A 20157-nucleotide genomic window follows, 5' to 3' on the forward strand; every position below is an offset into this window, starting at 1 on the left:
GACAACCATCTACTAGATGTTTGGCTAAATATATTAACACTCCTATCATACAGCAGTGATCCTTAAAAATTTGCCCTGCTCACTTCTGTCAAAGCAAATACTGAAGACCAAACAGAATTTCTTTGCTATCGCAAGTTGTCTGGTATTTGTTGAACACCTCCTCACAAAAATAGATTATTTCAAAGGACAGTTACGTCAGCCCTTTTCAATTGAGCCTCAGAACTGATGAGGTGTATTCTTCTAGATTGCTGCAACTGTAAAATAAAAATGTCAGTTCTTTACAAGAACTCCTTTAGACTGCCTTACCTGAAAATTTGTGTTTTCAGCTTTTCTTCTAGTTAAGATCCCAAATGCAAACACCAATTTCTGTTGCTGCAAACCTCTTAAAAACTTCAGGCACAAGAATAGGAAACTACACTACCGGTAGAACTTTTAAAATTCCTACTAATACAAGGCACACTTTGGAATAAAGAAAAAACAGCGTGCCTTCACAGCTCAAGCATTAACCAGACCAAAAATATTTATATTAAAAGAATAAAAGAAAGAGCACAGAAATCCCATCTCTGTCTATATTATGTTAGTTATATTCCACTCTCTGGATTTAGTCCCATAAGCTGAAATTCAAACCTCATACTGGAGTGATGATTGCCAACTTTCACTCAAAAATCTTCATTCAGAAAGAACACATGAAAATGATGCGTTTTAGTGATATGAACAGACAACACTTCTTCTAAGGACCTCATTTATTACATGACCAGGAAAACACAGTAATTCACCCAATCGTAACAAGTTCACCTCAAAAATCTTTCTAACTACAGCTTCAGGTCTTCTTCTTTTTTCATTCTTTTTGGGGAGTGGGAATGCCTGAGGAATCATTTTAGATAAAATGGGACATCTGCAAGTGCTCCGGAGACAGACTGGAGACCACTGTGTGATACTAAAAGTCAATTTCCACAGTGGTACTGAACACAGAGTTGAGTAATACAGAAAATACCAAAGGAGGAGCCCAGAACACATCTCTACAGTACCTCCAGTAATTCTGCTCTAGCAGCAGTCAAAGAATGATAATGATAGAATCATAAAAAAAAAAAAAAAAAAAAAAAACCACAAACACACCAAGAACTCAGGTGAGAAGAGACTTCGGGAGGTCTCCAGTCCAACCCGGTACAGAGAAAGCAGAGCCAACTCTGGGTTCGGACCAGGATGCTCAGGGCTTTATCCAGTTGGATCTTGAAAAGTTTCCAAAGATGGAAACTGCACAACCTCCTAGGCAATCTGCTCCACTGCCTGATTGTCTTCATAGATAACTAGTTCTTCCTTGTATCAACTCTGAATCTTTCTTACTTCAACTTAGGCCCACTGTCTATCATTCTCCCACTGTACAGCACTGTGACGACCCTGGCTACATATGCTCCATAACCTTCTTATAAGTACTGGCAGGCTGCTATTAGTTCGCCCTGAATCCTTTCTCCAGTCCAAAAAAGTCTAGCACCCACAGCTTCTCTTCACAGGGCAGGTGTTATCAGCACAGATAACACAACTGACTTAAACAGTTCATTGAGTTTTCGGTACAATAGCTGTATCTGACCACATTAGCAGTCCCAAATAGCAAGTTAAAGCATGAGAACTCTTATATCCAGGCAGACAAAACACAGCAATTCCCATAGGCAGAAAAAAAAAAAAAAAAAAAAGGCAGAACATTTAGCAAACATCCATCAACATGGATAAGTTACCAGATGTCCATCAACAGACATGACACATAACACAAGGGGAGGAGATGGCTGTCCTCCTCCTCCTGTACCCCTAATACACTGTCATTAACTCCTAGCAATTCAACATAAAAATTTATGGTTTGATGACATACTGGATTTTAGCAACAGGAATTCTTTCAAAGATCTCCAAAACTTCACCAAGAAAACATTTTGATAGATACCTGGCTTGAATAAGACATCCCTTCCCAATAACTATTGCCTCTACAGGAAGATCAATTGTGGTGAAAAGGACATCAGGAACTTTTTGCTTCCTGCAGTTGTAACAGTAAGTGAGGTGAGCAGGGAATGGCATGTTCAGTTCATCATATGGTATATGGCAAAATCCACAACCTGGTGGTGAAGCTTCTTCGATCCTAAAAATACATTACGGAAAACATACTTAAAACATCTGCATCTCATTAACAATGATCAATACATGCACATGTGTAAACACCTACAGATACCTATTTAAATCATACGCTGCAGCTATACTCTGCTCCATTATAACAATGTATCAAGTATTGAATTTTATGAATTAGAACAAAATAAGGATGCACGCTATTAGCTAAAATGCTATAAATAAAACTTGCATTGAAACTTGTTATGCAGGGATCAAGAAAAAGTACATACAAATGATCAATGATTTACATAAACCTAAAACATGACTGAGCTGACTTTAGGCATTATGATTTCTAAATGTAATCCATGGTACAACAGTTGTACAGAGAATTTTGCTGTACCAAATACAACAAAAAGTCTCTTTTACATGGATTGTGTGCAAAAAAATACACAAACCTAATAAGCAGAACATAAACAACAAACCAACCATCCCATTGTAAGCAGCGCAATATATATTAACACTGTAAGAAGAATGGGAAGATTATTTCCTAAAACAAGGTATTAGGTAAAACTTGTTATTCACTTAGAACACTTAGTCCAACTCCCACAAAAGAAATATCCAGGAATGACCACTACAGAATATGAACAAGGAAAGCACAGGCTAACTGCATCACTTCAAATTTATTCTGTTTCACATAAGCAATTCTTCCCAGTGAATTCTGAAGAGATGCTTAAGCAAATCTGACAGATTTGGAACATTAGTTATCACAGACTTGGGCAAATATATTTTGTCTCAAACACGGGCTTTGTCTGTTTAGTTGTTTTACCTTCCTTTGGCACTTCTAATCTATGACAAGACTCTTAGTAGCACTGAAAGGCATATTTTGATAAAAATGCAATTTTCTTCTTATTACGAACGTGACATTTTCTTTCTCTCCATCATATAGTGAATATGGAAACAGATATTTTTGTTCTGGCTACAGTTTTCAAAAGTCTATCTACACAAGAAAATAATGGCCTCCTGCTAACAAAGTAAAAGAATAATAAATAATACTATGTTGGCAGGGTTATTATGGAAAAAGCAACGCAAGTGCTAAGGTGTAGTAAATAGCCTTACTTATGACCACATAATCCCTTGAAATATTTGATGACTATCATGACAAACACATAATAAATTACCAACATGCATTAGTTAATCTACTAATTTTTTCCCAAAAATAACTGTTTGTCAACACTCATTCTGCAGATTTTATATGCAAGAGCAGAAACAAAGGGCAACTTCATGTTTTTTCTTCAGTTTCATGATTTTGTTCATAAACGTCAAGTAAAACATACATCTTTTGTAAAAATTTGGCACCATCTTTGTTTTACAACCAAGCTACTTTACCTCCCATACAGCTCTTAAATAGTATACATAGAGCATATATATACATATTACAGCCACAGCAGGTTTTGGCTTATGTAATTTATCATACATCTGTCATTTTTTATAGTGTGATATAAAGTTAAGAAAGATACCTGAAGAGTGGCAAAGAAAAAAACTGAGTTATGATCTGTGGTTAGTAGTCAAATGTGTTACCTTAGTCAGACTGTTAGAAATAAAAACAGAATATCTAATTTGGTGCAGAGTTCCATTACTTCTGTTGTTGTTGTTGTTAGTGAAAAGCAGTAAAGTGGTTGGTCCCGCATCCTGCACTGTAACACTGTAACCTACCCTAATAGAGAAGAACTATCTTGGCTCTGAGGAAAAAAATCAACCTCTCCCTTCTCTGACCCTATGGAAAAGAAGCCAGGCTGCCAAGACAACCTTTGTTCCAAACAGCCTTCCATGGTGCCATCCTGAAGAAACCTAGGGTTCAGTACAGCTGCTGTGCCAGACGCGGACAAAATACAGACCTCTTCACTATAAGAGAAAAGAATTACAACAAAGTGAATTCCTACTACTTAGTGCTACTTTTATTTAAAACTATTAGATTAAAAGGCTGGTACAAAAGTCTCAATGAATTCAATAGAACTACTAATTTTGTGCATTTGTACCACTTTATGCATTAAATCTTACAAGCAATCCTCTTCTGATATTTAAACCACTGTATAAGTAAGAGATGCAGGAGGATTGAACAGAAAGATTAAAGAACTTTGCCCTATTTTATAAATAATACGCTATAACATCACAAGGGCTAACCAGGTTTAAGTGTGGTTTTCAAGGCAAAGAAATTCAGCAAAGCAACATTTAAAAAAAACATGTCATAATTGTTTACCAAAGTAAAATGAAAGTTGAAAGCCTCATCATCTTATGAACATTCACTCTCAAAATGGAGTTACAATACAACACTGACAAGGGTGCTTCTTGGAGGATAAAAAGCAGCAAAACAGTAAAATTTGACTATGAACAACTACAATAACAGTACATATAGCATGTAAAGTAACTGACCTTATTCATAACTTAGCAGAGTTAAAGCTCTCACAAGTGCAAACTACGATCACAGAGCTTTTAATATTTCTGAAATTGTCAAATAAACAAATCTCTAACACTCATTACTTAAAATACTATATTGGAAAAACCGTGGAGAAAAGCCTTCCCACATTTTCTAGAACCATACACATGCCTTCTTTACTTGTTGTTTCCCTTTCCAGAATATTTTTTTCATATATAACATGTCTGGCAGACCAGTACTTAGAGACAGAGCCTTGCTCTTTACGCATGGAATAAAGCCGAACTGGCAAGTAAGCATGGGAATTCAAATAAACTATTTTATCAATGATCAAATACTACCACATCAAATTCCTTACGAAAAATGAAAGCGTGAAATAACCCAATAACTGACTGCCTATTCTATACTCTGTACATTCTTTTCCCCATAGTTAAGTCAATATATTTGGTGGTGGGTTTTTTTTTACCTGCAATGAAGCAAATAATGTGAAGGAGCAACAGATGTGAAGTAATCAGCTCTGCGGATTTCAGACTGATCATTTCCAGTTATCTTACTACTTTACCAACAGATGGTGTGTACTCATGACAGCACTGTTTAACACTGTATTTCCTTCTTCAGCTTATCAATCGCAAAGTACAATGAAACTTCTTTTTCCAACTTCCCTCTTTAAAAAAGCAAATCCTTAGTGCTTTTTCTTTAAAGAATTTAGGCAAAATCAACTTGACAGAAAATAAATTCAGATGTCTGAGTTTCCTTCAGTCACTTTCCTAAAGCAATTCAAAACAACTAGTGAGCCAGAGTACTTTTCTATTTGATACCAGTTAGACACACTTGGCCCCAGGAGAAGCTCTTCGTGGATTACTTTCCAGAGCTAGAAAGAGACACAACCTTTCCTGGGCCAGAGAGAGAGAAGGATGAGTAATTAGATTAATCCCAAATTATTTCTCCTTATCTCCAAGCCTCTCACAAAGTTTGCTATTAAGCCACCAAAATACTCTTAGTCAATGGGAATTCTCTTAGTCAAAGGGAATACAGTAAGACACTGGAGTTTTGGCCTGAACAGGACGCAGGTCTGAGGAATTCAACCTCAGAAAGACTAATGCAGAGCTGCAGTTTAGTATGTTAAACATTACTGTAGGATTGAAAGATAAAAATAATTACATATATTTTCCAGAAAAAAAATATAGAACCTTTATACCTAAAGTATTCTAGATCTATCAGGCAGCATATTTTCCTTCAACTTACAATTAATACATGCCTAGTAAAGAATTTAATGCCTTAAGTTTGAAGTTTACCGTTTAAGTGCTGGTCTGCCAGTTGTTACCCAATAATGAAACTACAATACATATACTTTTAGGAAATCTTAACTATTTAGGTAGACGAGGTTTAGAAAAATTCATAAATAAATTAATATTGTTACTACAAAAGCAAATACACAGGTTTGAAAATGTTTTGAAAAATAAAAATTGTGACGTTCATTAGAAAAAACTTAAAACCAATAAAAACCCAAACCAAAACATACTAAAAAGAAAGAAAGCACAATACTGAAATCTTAGAAAGTTACTTTAACAAACTCTCCAAAGTAGTTATGCTAGACAGTATCGACAACTGTGTTGAAACAGTTCCTCATTTTTAATCCACTGAAGATGAAATAAATTTTCTGTGTCATTTTGAAAATCAAATCATCATCATGATTTACCAAATGCTAGTTGATTCACTGTAGCCCACTACAGCATGACAACCCAATGCCTTGGCATGGGATTTTATTTCTTGTCTGATTTCTGCCCACCATGCATCTCGTGTCTCTGGTTCATCTGAAAGACAAAGTATAAATCAGTTCACTATTCCGCACTATGTCAACATAAAGCTTCATGCAATTAACCTGAAAAGTCGAATTTTTCATGTTCAAGTGTTTTGTTGTATCTGGACCCTTTTTATTTCCTAGCTATCACGCTTCATGCAAACACTAATGGGGTTTTTCATTAACTTCCTTGTTTACCACCCATGTGAACAGGTGCTGACAAATTACTGCATTCTTGTTGTTGTCCACATGACAGATAACACCAAAATACTGTAGACACAGTTCCAATGTCTACCCACTTGAAGACCATGCTGTCAAATTTCCAACAACACGAGAGCAGCATGTAACTTGCAACAAAGCATCACATATAATCTGTAATATTGAAAAACTATTAGCAGTAGTAGTGATGAAACAGTATTTGTAGTAATAAAGTAATATTTTACTTCTGTATACACTTGACATCTTTGAAATAACCTCCATAATTTTTCCTACTGCAAGCAGTTCTCTCTGTTAACCAGATTTTAAAAATATTTAGGACTGTATCACTAACCAAATACACAGCTCTGTGGTCTTATTTCAGCACTTCTAACTTTGAGAAACCATAGGTATTTGAAACTACTTCTAGATTAACAATATTTAGAGGTACAAGATGTATGTTGGCTATGTATTTGTCTATGCTTTTTTGGTTCGGTATCCTGGCAACCGCACCTTTTTCCTCCCCCTCCCCCCAAATGGATTCTAATTACATTTATTGCCTTTGAGGTTATATGCTAAAATGTATCCTACCTGCTTTTCTTGAATACTACATTAAAAACACAAAAAAGCGCTGCTAGAATAAGTTTACACAATACATTTATTTTAACTGTTCAGCAATTAGTTTCCCAAAACTAAAGCTTGTCTTGCAAGTTTACATATGAAGAAATACTGTTGTTCACAATTAGAGTCTGTCAACTGTTTCTTCTTTCAAAATGGCTTACCTGTACCAATGACCTTAGTTGAAAACTATGTTAATTGTTGATTCATAAAATAAGAGGAAAAACAATAGCAAACAATAGGCACTCAGATGCTACAAAGGGTTCTGAGTAGATAGATTCTCATACAATTTTCCTGGAAACAACTGAACTTTGCACACATAGAAACTTCTAGCCATTGAGACCTCCTTGCTGAATCATAATTTAAAATATCAATGTCAAAACTTGAGATTCACACTGGGAACCAATTTTGTACTATCAGGAATATCTATAAATATAGTGTATGATAACTCCATATCATACACTAGGTTCTCTGACATGACAAACAAAAATGAAAGATGCAGATATACACATATTTTGAAATTTACTAAAACAAAAATATTGTACAGCAAGATGTATTCATTCATGAATTTACCTCAACTCTTCAATTAGAACTAGGCTTTCAACTTTCTAAAATAAACTAATGACCATTTTCTAATTAAAAACGAGCACAGAGGTATGTATATTCAACTATAGCTAACTTTAGATGCTAATGCTTATGTAAATCATAGCATTGTACTGATTAACAGCAGCCTTGTGTGTCCAGACTGAAGTTTATCCAACCTTTGCTTGAAGAAATGAACACTGAACAGAAAAAAAACCTACAGTGATAGGTCTTAGGAAGTTTCTCCACAACCAAGACAAAAATATACATGTTAAGACACAAAACAGACTAAGGATTTTCATGAACTGTTATCAATCATGTTCCATTGTATCTGAGTTCACCTTCAGCAGGTTTCAGTGAATTACTAATAGAATCTCAAGGCACTGCACTTTGCTGTCTCTTAATGTGAAAACACTGTTTAAATACTTTAACTGATTGAGAAAATCAAATGCTTGAGATGATACACAGTAATCCTGACTCAGATGGCTGAATTACCTGCTAGCAAGGTCTCACTCTTTTCAGCTTTTAAAAGCTGAGAATCAAGCAGAAATAACCCATCACATCGTAGGGTTGGAGTTCCCAAGCTCAGCTATGAGAACCATCAGCAGTACACATACAGGAAAGCAGGAGGCAAAATCTCTTTTGCATGCGCTTCTCTGTCTGAACAGAGGCTGCGATTGCTGACACCAGTTAATGGCAGTAGCAGTAGGTGAACAGAGCAACTTTGGAAATCCATTTTAAGGAAAAGGCTACAACATCTGACAAAACTCAGAGCTGTATGGGAGATGTGAGACCACCAGCATGTTCCATAAAAGTTATCACTAACTCTTCATGGTGGAAGGGACATGGATCTTGGGAGCAATTTCTCCTTCCCCATCCAATCACAGATAAGAAGACTGCTTATTAATGTGTGTTTCTCTCTACAACAGGGAAGTGTAAGCAGTAGGAAAACTAGTTCACTGACTATGCAGAACAATTCTTGCTCAGTTAGATTTGATCACAGACAGTTGGCTATAAACATTGAACAGCCACACAGATTTTCATACTTCACAGAAAAATGCCTGCAAAGGAGAAGTAATCTTTTTCTAGACATAAGCAAAGACAAAAAAGCCAATTTTACTAAATCATAACTTTTCTCTTCACACCTTTAGGTACCATTTGGCAGAAACTGCTCCTACTTGTCACCAATGACCATTCTATGACAAAAAGTGCAAGAAAATGCAAAGTCATGACAAAGGAGTTGAAAGTGAGCAACAGATGAAGCAACTGGGGATGAACAGGGAAAGTGCTGTGGAATAAAGAGTAAGATTACAAATAAGAATATGGCACTGAAAAGGTATGTAGCCACAGTAAAAACTGAAACAGAATGAAATGTTGAAAGGCAACAGATAAGCTTAAGGGGAACAGAAAAGGTAGAAATAGTGACGGGTCCCAAACTCTATGCAAACATTTAACCTTCCTCCACATAAATTTATAGTTTAAATTAAACTTTAGGAATAAGTTCCTAAGAGAGTTACCACAAATTTCTTGCCTAACTTATCTACAAGAACACCTTATCATAACAGAAAGCACATATTGTTGTACGGTTGCTCAACACTATGTCTTGCTAAAGCAACATTTAAGCCTTTACTCTGAGAATCTGTTCAACATCAAAATTAACAAAGCTATTAACTACAGTAATACACTGGATCATTTTCATTCTTAGAGATAAGAACAATTTTCCAGCCATTGTCTTCAGTGTTAACAGGATCAGGCCCAACTTCTTTCAAAAAATCCAACAAATTCTTATTGCACAAGTTTAAAAATTTCTATACAAGTCATGCATAAACAAGTGTTTGTGAAGAAGACTGGGTCCTCTGCTTAAGACATTTAATCAAGTATTTCTTCTTCCAGAAAGAGGCCAAAAGTACGAATCAGTATCTTTATATATAAATACTGTACATTCATAGTTTACATGAACTTACCTTTGCATATTAAAAACACAAAATGATTGTCTACAATTAAAATCAAACACCATGACATTGCAATAATAAATTGATACAAAACACTGAATGCAGTGCAATGTGTAGCATTCATATTCTTCTGACAAATATTTTCACAAGCAGCCTTTTTTGACACATGAGCCACACAATTTCACACGGGGATGCCATTGTAGCATTTACAAGTTTAGTAAAGCTAAGGATTTACATAAACAATTAGAGGAGTTAGGGAAGCAGGATGGCATGTGTCCAGTACACTCTGTAAGAGTGCCTGTTGTTGTTTTTTTGCTAAGGCAAAAGCTTAAGAACTAAGGGTTTGCAAAGCAGATTCAGCAGACAGTAGCCAGAAACGGTGGGTATTTTGGCGCATGCTTGGATCAGGTGACAGTACAGACTGAAAACTATGGCAGCTCACTGAAATGGTTACAGAAAGTAATGGCCCTGGATTCTAGGTGGAAGCAAAAAGGCAAGCATACATAGCACTCAATCACAAGCTTTTCTAGCAAATCTACTGAGTAGTTTATAGCAAGGATTGTCTACAACTTTAAGCAAAAAAGTTTGCAAAAATTACACTGCTATTATGCGCCCTTTATTGGAAACCAAAGACTGAATATTAAACCTACTGGTCCTAATGTTTCAAAATTGGCATGATATTTATAACGAAGTGGAAACAAAGCACACTGTTTCTAGAGTTGAAGACTTGAGAAACAATGTCAACAGTAGAGTATTCTATAAAAATCGTGCCAACTCAAACCTCCTCCAACTGAAACTTTCCGAACTTATTTCATTGAACAGCTTTAGAAGATACAAGCAGCATCGTATTTATTTTGTGCGCTAAATATTCTTTGAGTCGGTTCAATCCACCACCAATTCACCTATTTCTTTCCTTCAAAATATGAGGTTGACAACATCCTGTCCAAATATTTCACCGGGAGATAATCCTTGACACCACCACTTTCTGACTCATAAGAAGTAACACCTTTCCAAAGTTATTTGCTAGACGTTCACTTGTACAGGGCCTTTCAAGATTTAGCCAGAATCTGCATTACAATAGGACCATACAGGTTTTTAAAAATTGAAGAAAAATTAATAAGAATGGTCTCTTGATTACTACACAGATCACACTCAAGAGTTACTGTATTAAAGCTGAATCCCTAGACATCCTGAGACAATTACTCTGAAGTAGGAACTGTATGATTGACTTGAACCTATTTTAATATGCTGTAATTTCGTATTTACATTTATAACTTAACGTTCTGAAATGAGGAGGACAATAATACTATGAAAGTTTTCACAATCTACAAATGACTCATTTTTCTATTGTCTCAAAAATGGTAATGAAGGCACCAATAATATACCTTCAAATTCAATCTCTGAGTCTTTCACTAGGCAGAGACATTATCCACATCTTCCTTACTCCCTAATTCTTCTACCTTCTTCATTAAAACCTACTAATCAGCTTATACAGAAAAAAGCGTGGGATTTTTTTTTGTAGGTTTAAGAAATACCTTTGTTAGGTTTACAAGCACCCTTCCCTGGACTTCGAAGTTCAATTTAATCCTCTCTGATTATCCCATAAATATTGAAATTTCCTGTCATCTTTCTAAAATATTTAACAACTACATTAATCAAAGACAAATCCTCTTGGCTGTAAAGTTTAAACACAAAACTTGGGTAGCAAATAACTAAACTTACAACAGACTAACCCAAAACTTTCAAAAGATTTCTCAAAGCCACTCCATCCTTTTCTAAAAATTACTCCTTATATTATTCTTTAAGACTAACGTGAAAAAGAAAACTTTGCTTATGATATGGAAACTGAAGAAAATAGATTATTGGGATTTATCAAACGAAAACTAAGATACACTATAACAGTAGAAAAGAGTGCAACCACACTACCAAAGAGAACAGGTACATTTACTCCTACAAAGCTTAAACTACAGATAAAACATCCAGCCTGAAGAATAATATTGAACCAGTGCTCTTCTGCCAGATGAAGTCAGCACGTACCTCATTTCTCAAGCCCATACTGAAAGAGCAAGAAAAGCAGGTTTCATTTGGATGTTGAAGACATTCTTCAATTACTAAAGAAACAATTTTAAGATGATTTAGGATTAAAACTGCATCCAGCTTTCATGCATTTACAGGATGAGATATTTCAGCTGGATGATTGAACACAAAACCATTCATTTGCAAGGCCACTTTTCTATTGGGTCAGTCAGGCTAAATCACTACATGACCACCAGAAGACTGCAAGGGAACACGGCAGAAACCATACAGAAAAGCAGCATCATTCCTTTTAGTGGCAGCTCACTATTGAGGAGTGTTAGCTTTAAAACCAAGATATCCCAAGATGGAGAAGCACCGAAGTGTTCCTCTTAGTAACATTCCCATCAAAACTCCTGAATTCTTTTCTTACATTCTGAATTCCACGAAAAAAACTTACATCACTGCTAGGAGGCTACAGAATACGCTGTTTTTTCTTCAATAAAAAAAATAATGTTATTTTAAGTGTGAAACAGAATTAACAGAATCTCCATAGTTCCTACATCTCTGATACGGGTGAATGTATTTGTGATTTAGGCAGAAACATATGGAATTATACTTTCAATAAGGAATTTTAAAATAGATCAGGGGTTGTTTTTACCTGTCTCACCTCTAAAAAGGAATTATAAAAATCCCACTTCAAAATTTGGCTTTCGGAATCCTACCTAAACTTCCAATCACACCAACAGCAAGTCTTGAGATGTCTCCCTGCATTTGTTCCTCAAGTAAATGTTCCTTGGAATATTTTAATGCTCAGACACCCAAAGATTAGCATCTTGTAAGCCTTATGACTGACACCACTAAACACAAGTATTTTATACAGTCCACTGTGACATAACATCTGTGACCTAAACTAATTCAAGTTTGTAAATCTAAACAAAATGTCCCAGATCAAAAAAAGAGAAACTACTTGGATTTTCACACTGAAAAAAGCAAACTTCCCCTGTTCTACACTTTGTCTCAGTCACACATTGTAAGTTATAGACGTAATTGATCTTAGGAATAAACATGCAAGAACCACTTCGACAGACTACAGCATAATTTAATCTTTTCTAACTATGGAAAGCAATCTTTGAGGCAAGAGTTAAAACTCTTATAAACGAGTTATAAACTCGTTCAAAGTCTGCTGCGAATACCACCAAGCATTAACTACACAGCCATAACAGTAATACATCCTATAACTTTTGCTTCTAATTCTAGATGAAGGTCTGATAGGAACGGCACAAAAGTATCATCTTTAAAAAATAAAAAACCAACTAACGCTGCAATAATGCCAAAACTGCAGTAATAATTTATAGTTAAAGGAAATCACCATGTAACACAACTTAAATAAAACTTAAAAATAAATAAAATCAAAATCAAAAGATAGAGCATTTAAACACCAAAAAAAGATGTTCAGAGTGTTTATATATGTATATATTAAAAATTAAACCTAAAATTAAACTACTAAGATAACACTTAAAAACTAAAGGTTTAAACTTTACCATACTTCCTTAGAATTATAAAAGTTCAGAAGTACTGCCCAAACATAACAAAATGTTAAATATCGGAAATTAATTTGTTTCTGGAAAATTAGTGTGCAAGGCCTAAATACCTAACTTTGTCACTCCAGCTTTTAGTTATTATTTCGGTCATTCATCCTGTAATAGTGAAGTCCTCACAGCTGTGCATAAGGTTCCTCTAATCATGAGTGGGACACTAAAGATGTAGGAACCTGTTTTAATTCATTACAGCATTACCCTATTACAGTAACATGGGCAAGGTTTGTCACCTTGAATAGTTGCTAGGTAATAAAGAGACTACTTATTCTAGCTCTCTGTTGTTTTGTCATCTTGGCACAATAAATACAACCTATTTTAAAACATGAGCAACCTTCAAAGGACGTCTTCAAATGACAGCAACAAAGGGGCTATTACCGAAAGCTGGAGATGCTATTCTGTAACAAGGCAGGTCGTCTTAAACGACATTTTATCTATTTTATAACTAGTATCACAAAATGAACTACAAGTAGGATTTAAAGCTTTAAAAAAGCCACCCTAGATGGAACCTTAAAACAAGCAACAATAATGTTAACTTATCTAACACAGTCCTTGAAAGAAACATATAGCATTTTACACACACAAAAAAATTATCTCTCAAACACACACAGACAGATGGTCACAGACAAGACTGCCGCTTTCTTGTTGGCTGCCACGCAGACTATCTACCTCACTGCACAACTGCAGAAATGGGACGGCATTATTTGGCACAAAATGATACTGCCTCTGTATTTCCTACTCATTGTTTACACTCCACAGGCTTTTACTTGTTACGTTCACAGAACCTCTGCATTCATTATTTCTATGCTCTCACAACTGTTTGTTTTGTTTGGACACAAAGTAGCCAGCTAAGCCTCTCTAAACTTCTGGATACAAGGAACCTTTCCTACAGTGCTTTTTGGAGACCACATTAAGACAGACAGAAAATTCAAAACTTACAAAAACCACTGAAAATATTAGTGCAAAACAAACTGCACTGTCTAACAGAATCCAAAGTACAAACTGAACCATAAAAAAAAAACAAAAAAAAAAAAAACAAAAAAAAAAAAAAAAAAAAAAAAAAACAAAAAACCCCCAGACCTATAGTATTTCCTTATAAGAAACGTGGCACATTGAGGAACTTCAGTCTTAGTACTTCGAAGGAGAAGCTCTTTTGCCTAATTCAGCTCAAATAATAATCTTATCCATTAACATTTAACCAGAGTTATTCCTATAATCCTGTTATGGCCAGTTAGAACTAGTGTTATCTGCCATTTTCCTACGACACTGTCTGTAGACATTTTACAAGGACGTGTTCACCTGTAATTACGTAGTAGTTAGAAGGTGTCCTTTCAACTACAATCATTCTAGTTTTGTTCTAACAATAATAGATAATTTTGAGCCAGGTAAGGAGTTCTACAACTATATCTTTGCAACCACGCAGCGACACGTCATAAGGCTCATTCATTGTAACCCATGAAGGAAATTATATCAAGATAATAGTTTTAGTCAAGCCCTGTATTTTGAAATCAAGAAGAGTTATGTGCAAGAATAACAATTTTCTGCAAGATCAAGGTTCTCCCTTTTACGTACTATCAATTCAAAACCAAACTGCAGTGGTGCAATAAGCAACAGCTTTATTGGAACATTTGTGCAGTGAAAAGACTATGATGACTTTCACCCCTTTAGACAAATTTCAGGGAGACTTTTAAATCAATATGAACAGATGAAACAGCATTACTTACTATTAGGCAAAGAATTCTAAACCAAAGATTTTAAATCTCAAGTTCATTAATTTATGAATCTCTAACAGAACATGGGAATACTATTCCATACTCACTGACAGTGACCACCCTTTGCTCAATTACATAAATATCTACTCAGATCTCTCCAAAAGAAAATAATACATGGTCCCAAATAATATTTTTTTTTTTATTAATATAAGGGTGCATCTGCTTCAAACAAGAATATTCAAACACCACTCACATTAACCATAAAGACCATTTAGAATATTCACTCCTCTGGAAAGGCTGCAGAAAAGTAGAGTAAAATATTACTGGAAAACATCGCACCCCTCACTCTGTTCAGGAAAGCCTCTGACAACTGCCTTAACCTCCCATTGTCACATCAACACCCACTGATGTACAATAAGTTAACCCAGAAATTCTCCAAGTAAAGGCGAGAGGTCAAGCTTAAAAATGTCGGGTTTCTACTAGTTTTCTATTAGTTCTGAAGCCACATCAGACAGTAACAAAAACATTCTGACGTTTTCTACTGTGTTATAACAAGTATGCCACATTTACACCACAGACAGCAGTACGAAGTGTAATTTGTACATTCATTGTATGTTTGTATTTCTGTGAAACAAAAGCATTTAGTTACAGAACAAAAACATACTCAAGCTTTCCTCTTGCATTTCCTTACATACAAAGCTAGCATTCTGGAGAATTTCACCCTCCAACCGCCAGTCTGGATATCACACAAGGAGGTCAGGAGACCTTTAGGAATTTTATTAACAAACTTTTCTCCTTCCACGTTTCTGACTACTGGAACTGAAGAATCACTGCTGAAGCAGCTTCCTGAATGGGGAGTTTACAAAATGTAATTATGTGAGAAGACTGTATGTGTTAGTGCTATGAAACAGTCATATGTAAAAACAGTCTCTACTCAACAAGTTCCTTGCACTTCCTAAGGAACCTTTCTTCTCTGTATTGAACCTCAGGGAGAAGCTTTAAAAAAAAATCTTCTGGATCCAGGATTCCTTTCATGTTTTTGTATTCATATTACATCTTTAACACCCTTTTTCAGAGACAGCACCAGAGTATTTGTTCCACTGCATTATGTGCCCACCTTTCTATGAATTTGTGCACTTCTCTGTACTTTTATTTGCAGATTCATCTTGATCATCACCTTTTCCTAATTTTACAAGCATGTAAACAATTTTGTCATGGAACTATATGCAATTCTCCAGATGTTTAAGTAGCTCCTTTTCCATTCATCAAATAAACTCAGTCTTTACTTCCACGTTCGATTTTCAAACATCTTCAAATGTCTCATACTTCACCACCATCAGATGGCCTTATTGTATCTTACACGCTTAGTTAAACAAGCCTCCCTGCCATTGGCAAAAAAAAAAAAAAAAAAAAAAATTCTTCTATGCTACACAGGTTACCAGCAAGCTTAAATGAAGCCTGAACATTTTCAAAAAGGAAAATAATTTTAGCCTACTTATGATTGTGATTACATTTTTTCTAATGTGAATATAACGTAAAGATGTAGTATTGTTTTCCTTAAGCTGTATAAATCCCTGCTCTCCTTCAGACCATTTATTAGCCAGCAATGACAGAGCTAGCAATAAAGCCCTAAAAGGGGGAGATGAACAGAAATCTTCTCCTTTGGTTTCTCAGTGATAACAGATCTGCAGAGCATACTCATTACTCCAGTCCAAGACAGAGTTAACTTGTATGTAATCTGCAACTCTACTAGCCATCACACATCATATGTAATGACTGATCTACTCTCTTCCTCCCATCTTCTTCATTCAGCAATACACCTACCACTGCAAAAGCAGCGTACTTCCAGGAATATAAGCATAACCCGCTCAGTCCCTAACTGGTAGGATTAATCAAGACTGTTACTACAGAGCTGCTGACGCATGTCAAGGCAACAAAAGTACAGACAGTTCTCAGTGAGGTATTAACTCTAAAATTACTGTTTGGTTTAGACCTCTATTCCAAAATTTTTGTGTAACAACCACCTCCAGACATAAAATGCATATATCTATATATATCTATATGCATATATCTATATGCATTTTCCTTCTCTTTCCTGTTATCTTGAAAAAATTTAGGCTACTGTTTTGGTTATTCTGTCAAGAAATTAATTTGTCACTTCCCCTTAGCTTCCTAGGCTTACATTTCTGGATTACTTTCTAGCCTACCTCAACGCATGTATTTAGTGTCTGTACATACCTCATTTACACCATTATTCTAATACAATTCTAATTCTAATACAATTCTAATTCTAATAAAATTATTCTAACAAAATTATTCCATGGTAATATCCTACTAAACACTATCTTGAAGAAGCAACAATTAATTCAAACTTTTCAAGGTAGCATACAAGATGAAAAATTTTGACACATTTTTAACACCTTGGATCAGACTATGCTATACCAGTAATAGATCTGATAATTTCATAATATTATTTTCATATGGTAAGTAAAATTCATTTTAAAAGATCATCACTTTAGAACAAGCAAGTAAAACCATCAAAACCAGAAAACCTCATAGTTATAGTATCACAGGACACTTACTGTAGCAAGGAACAAGGATACAAAAATGAGCTAGCAGTTCTAGGCACTAGCTCTTATTGAACTATTTGTAAAATAAAAAATGTATACAGATAATTTAAACTGAGCATGACACAGCTGCACTGCAACAGTGAAGTACCAAGAAGGAAAGATTGTTTCCAGGGGAAAACAAACCCCCAGAGGTCAGCTTTATACCTTTTTACTGTGCCAGCTTTAAAAAACATCGAAGTTTGGCAAGGTCGGCTGGCTTAGATATTACATGCAGAGAAGTTCTGCCTGCCTTTCTTCCAAAGCACGCGACATTTCCAGAGAGGAAGGGGCAGAAGGAGGGAGGGGGTGGGAAGTCCTTACTTCTCTCCCTAACACAGAATCACAGAATGGTAGGGCTGGAAGGGACCTCTGGAGATCATCTAGTCCAACCCCCCTGCCAGAGCAGGGTCACCTAGAGCAGGTTGCACAGGAACGCGTCCAGGCGGGTTCTGAATGTCCCCAGAAACGGAGACCCCACCACCTCTCTGGGCAGCCTGTTCCAGTGCTCTGCCACCCTCAAAGGAAAGAAGTTCCTCCTCATGTCTAGGTGGAACTTCCTACGTTCTTCCTATGTTTTAACAGACCAGAGTACTCTGTGTAGCTTTTATCTATCAACTCATCCATTCTCTCTGCAGCTTTACAAAGGAGTTACACACTTTGATCCCTGAAGCTGCATAAAAAAATAGAATATTGGGGCTTTTTTCAAGTTAAGTGTAAAAGTGATTAAAAAGTTCAAATAATTATGCTCTAAGTCCTGAAAGCTGATTGCATTTTACAATACCAGACTTATGAACCAAGAGATCCCAGACTACATACTACCCTTCTCTTCAAAGAGATAGTCCTCTTCATCTGTTTTGCATTCTCTTGGACAACTTTTATATCTATTAGTTAGAAGAAACACATTCACCAGTCTCCTGAAATTAACAGAAGTACAGCCATCCTTGAAGAAAGTGCAAGCTCATGCAAAACAAAACTAACCAACAGCGTCGCCCCCCCCCAAAAAAAAAAAAAAAAAAAAAAATCAAACCAACCAACAAAAAAAATTACTAAAAAAAAATAAAAAAAAAAGAATTCACACCTGACTTGATCCCAACTGTATAAATAAGAATTCACTCTCTTTCCCTAAATTTCTTGCTTCAGGGACACTAAGCTGAAAGCTACTACAAATCAATCATTAGAACAGTCAGCTTTCCAGATTGATATTAAATTATCCTTAGCAAGACTATTTTATACTAAAACAATGTTTTGCAATTTTAAAGAAATCCTTTAACAACATTAAAACAAGACACTTAGGCATTTGATGATTAAATAGATTTAAATTTGAAGCATTAACCTAAATATCCTACAGCATTTCTAAGAACTTCACTGAGCTGCCATAATTTCTGTCAGCATATGTAGTACTGAATGACTAGTAAAATACCTGAATTGAAACTATTCCAGTCTAGCAGTTTGTATGATCTTGTGTTACCCATAATTCCGACAAAGGCTGAGTTCAAAACAGCAAATTAGTAGATCAGTTATAGGAGCAGAATAGTGAAAAAAAACTACCAACAAGAACACAATTGACAACACCACTCCACAGGAACTGGAAAGACACAGACAGCAGAGTTAATAAGAGGCTGAAATAGAAAGGGAAAAAAGGAGCATGCTATAGCAATCTAGCACTAGGCGTGATCAAAGTGTACAGTATATAGCAATTATTGTCTTATTGATAAGTTCTCAATACACATTCAAATGTTCTTTCCTCTTCTACATTTTCCTGTTTATTCATTTGCCAGTTCGTTTCCTTTAATCTTTTACAGAATTGACTCAAATGCTTAGTATGATCATCACTATATCAGAAAATTTTTCTCTACTTCTTCACCTTCCCTCCAATAGACATGTGCCTTCATTCCCCCTTTTGTCTTCATTGTTTTGCAATATACTGAGTTCAAAGTATCATGCATCTTACATTCACTTGTCAGGAGCAATCCACAAGTCCCATAAAAACACTGCAATGAACCACTTAGTTGTGCAAATATGCACAACTTCTCTCATATCGTATCCTGCCTTCAGTCAGTTGGTAAAAACAGAGGAGTGCATAATGCAAGAAATTACTTTTTAAAACTTCTGAGCAAAATCGATTTATTTTTTCATTTTGTCTTAACTAAATTTATCACACAGTAAATTTTGCACCTACATGACCCGTACCAGTAATCTGTTGAAAATACAGAAGCCTAAGACAGCTTTGTGACAAAGAAAGGGAGGACTCACATATAAACTACACTTATGACATTTCTCAATCTTCTTCCACTGTGTAAATAAATCTTAAAAATAGGGGGAAAAGAATAATATTGTGCACTCATATGCCTTAAAAAAAATTCCTTAAAGTCGGGGGGTGTAGTCCAAATTAAGGCTCAGATTTTATTTCATGTTGTCAATTTACTGAATCTTTAGATCAGCGACAATCTACCTGCTTGCAGAATTACTCGCCTTTAGCCACAGGAAGAAGAAAGACAAGGAAGAAAGATTATTTTTTTCTTTAAATTGCTTTTAAAGATGCATTTCCACAAACT

The 20157-nt window shown here is 35.5% G+C and overlaps 1 protein-coding gene across 25 annotated transcripts in view; it reads right to left on the reverse strand.

Annotated features, from left to right (window-relative positions):
- The window catches only part of C2CD5 (C2 calcium dependent domain containing 5), a 76660-nt gene that overhangs the window by 20761 nt on the left and 35742 nt on the right, over window positions 1–20157 (reverse strand). For 10 of the 25 annotated variants that reach the window (XM_063357782.1, XM_063357790.1, XM_063357773.1 and 7 more), the window contains 4 exons: window positions 19023–19088; window positions 6222–6336; window positions 3805–3993; window positions 1934–2125 (listed from right to left, as the gene is read on the reverse strand). In XM_063357782.1, the coding sequence (XP_063213852.1) occupies window positions 1934–2125; window positions 3805–3993; window positions 6222–6336; window positions 19023–19088 (562 nt within the window). The remainder of the gene's footprint in view (window positions 1–1933; window positions 2126–3804; window positions 3994–6221; window positions 6337–19022; window positions 19089–20157) is intronic. The other 15 variants (XM_063357853.1, XM_063357965.1, XM_063357944.1 and 12 more) reach the window with 4 other exon arrangements.

The sequence above is a fragment of the Chroicocephalus ridibundus genome, chromosome 1 (genome assembly GCF_963924245.1).
Source record: "Chroicocephalus ridibundus chromosome 1, bChrRid1.1, whole genome shotgun sequence".
Taxonomy (NCBI): Eukaryota; Metazoa; Chordata; class Aves; order Charadriiformes; family Laridae; genus Chroicocephalus; species Chroicocephalus ridibundus.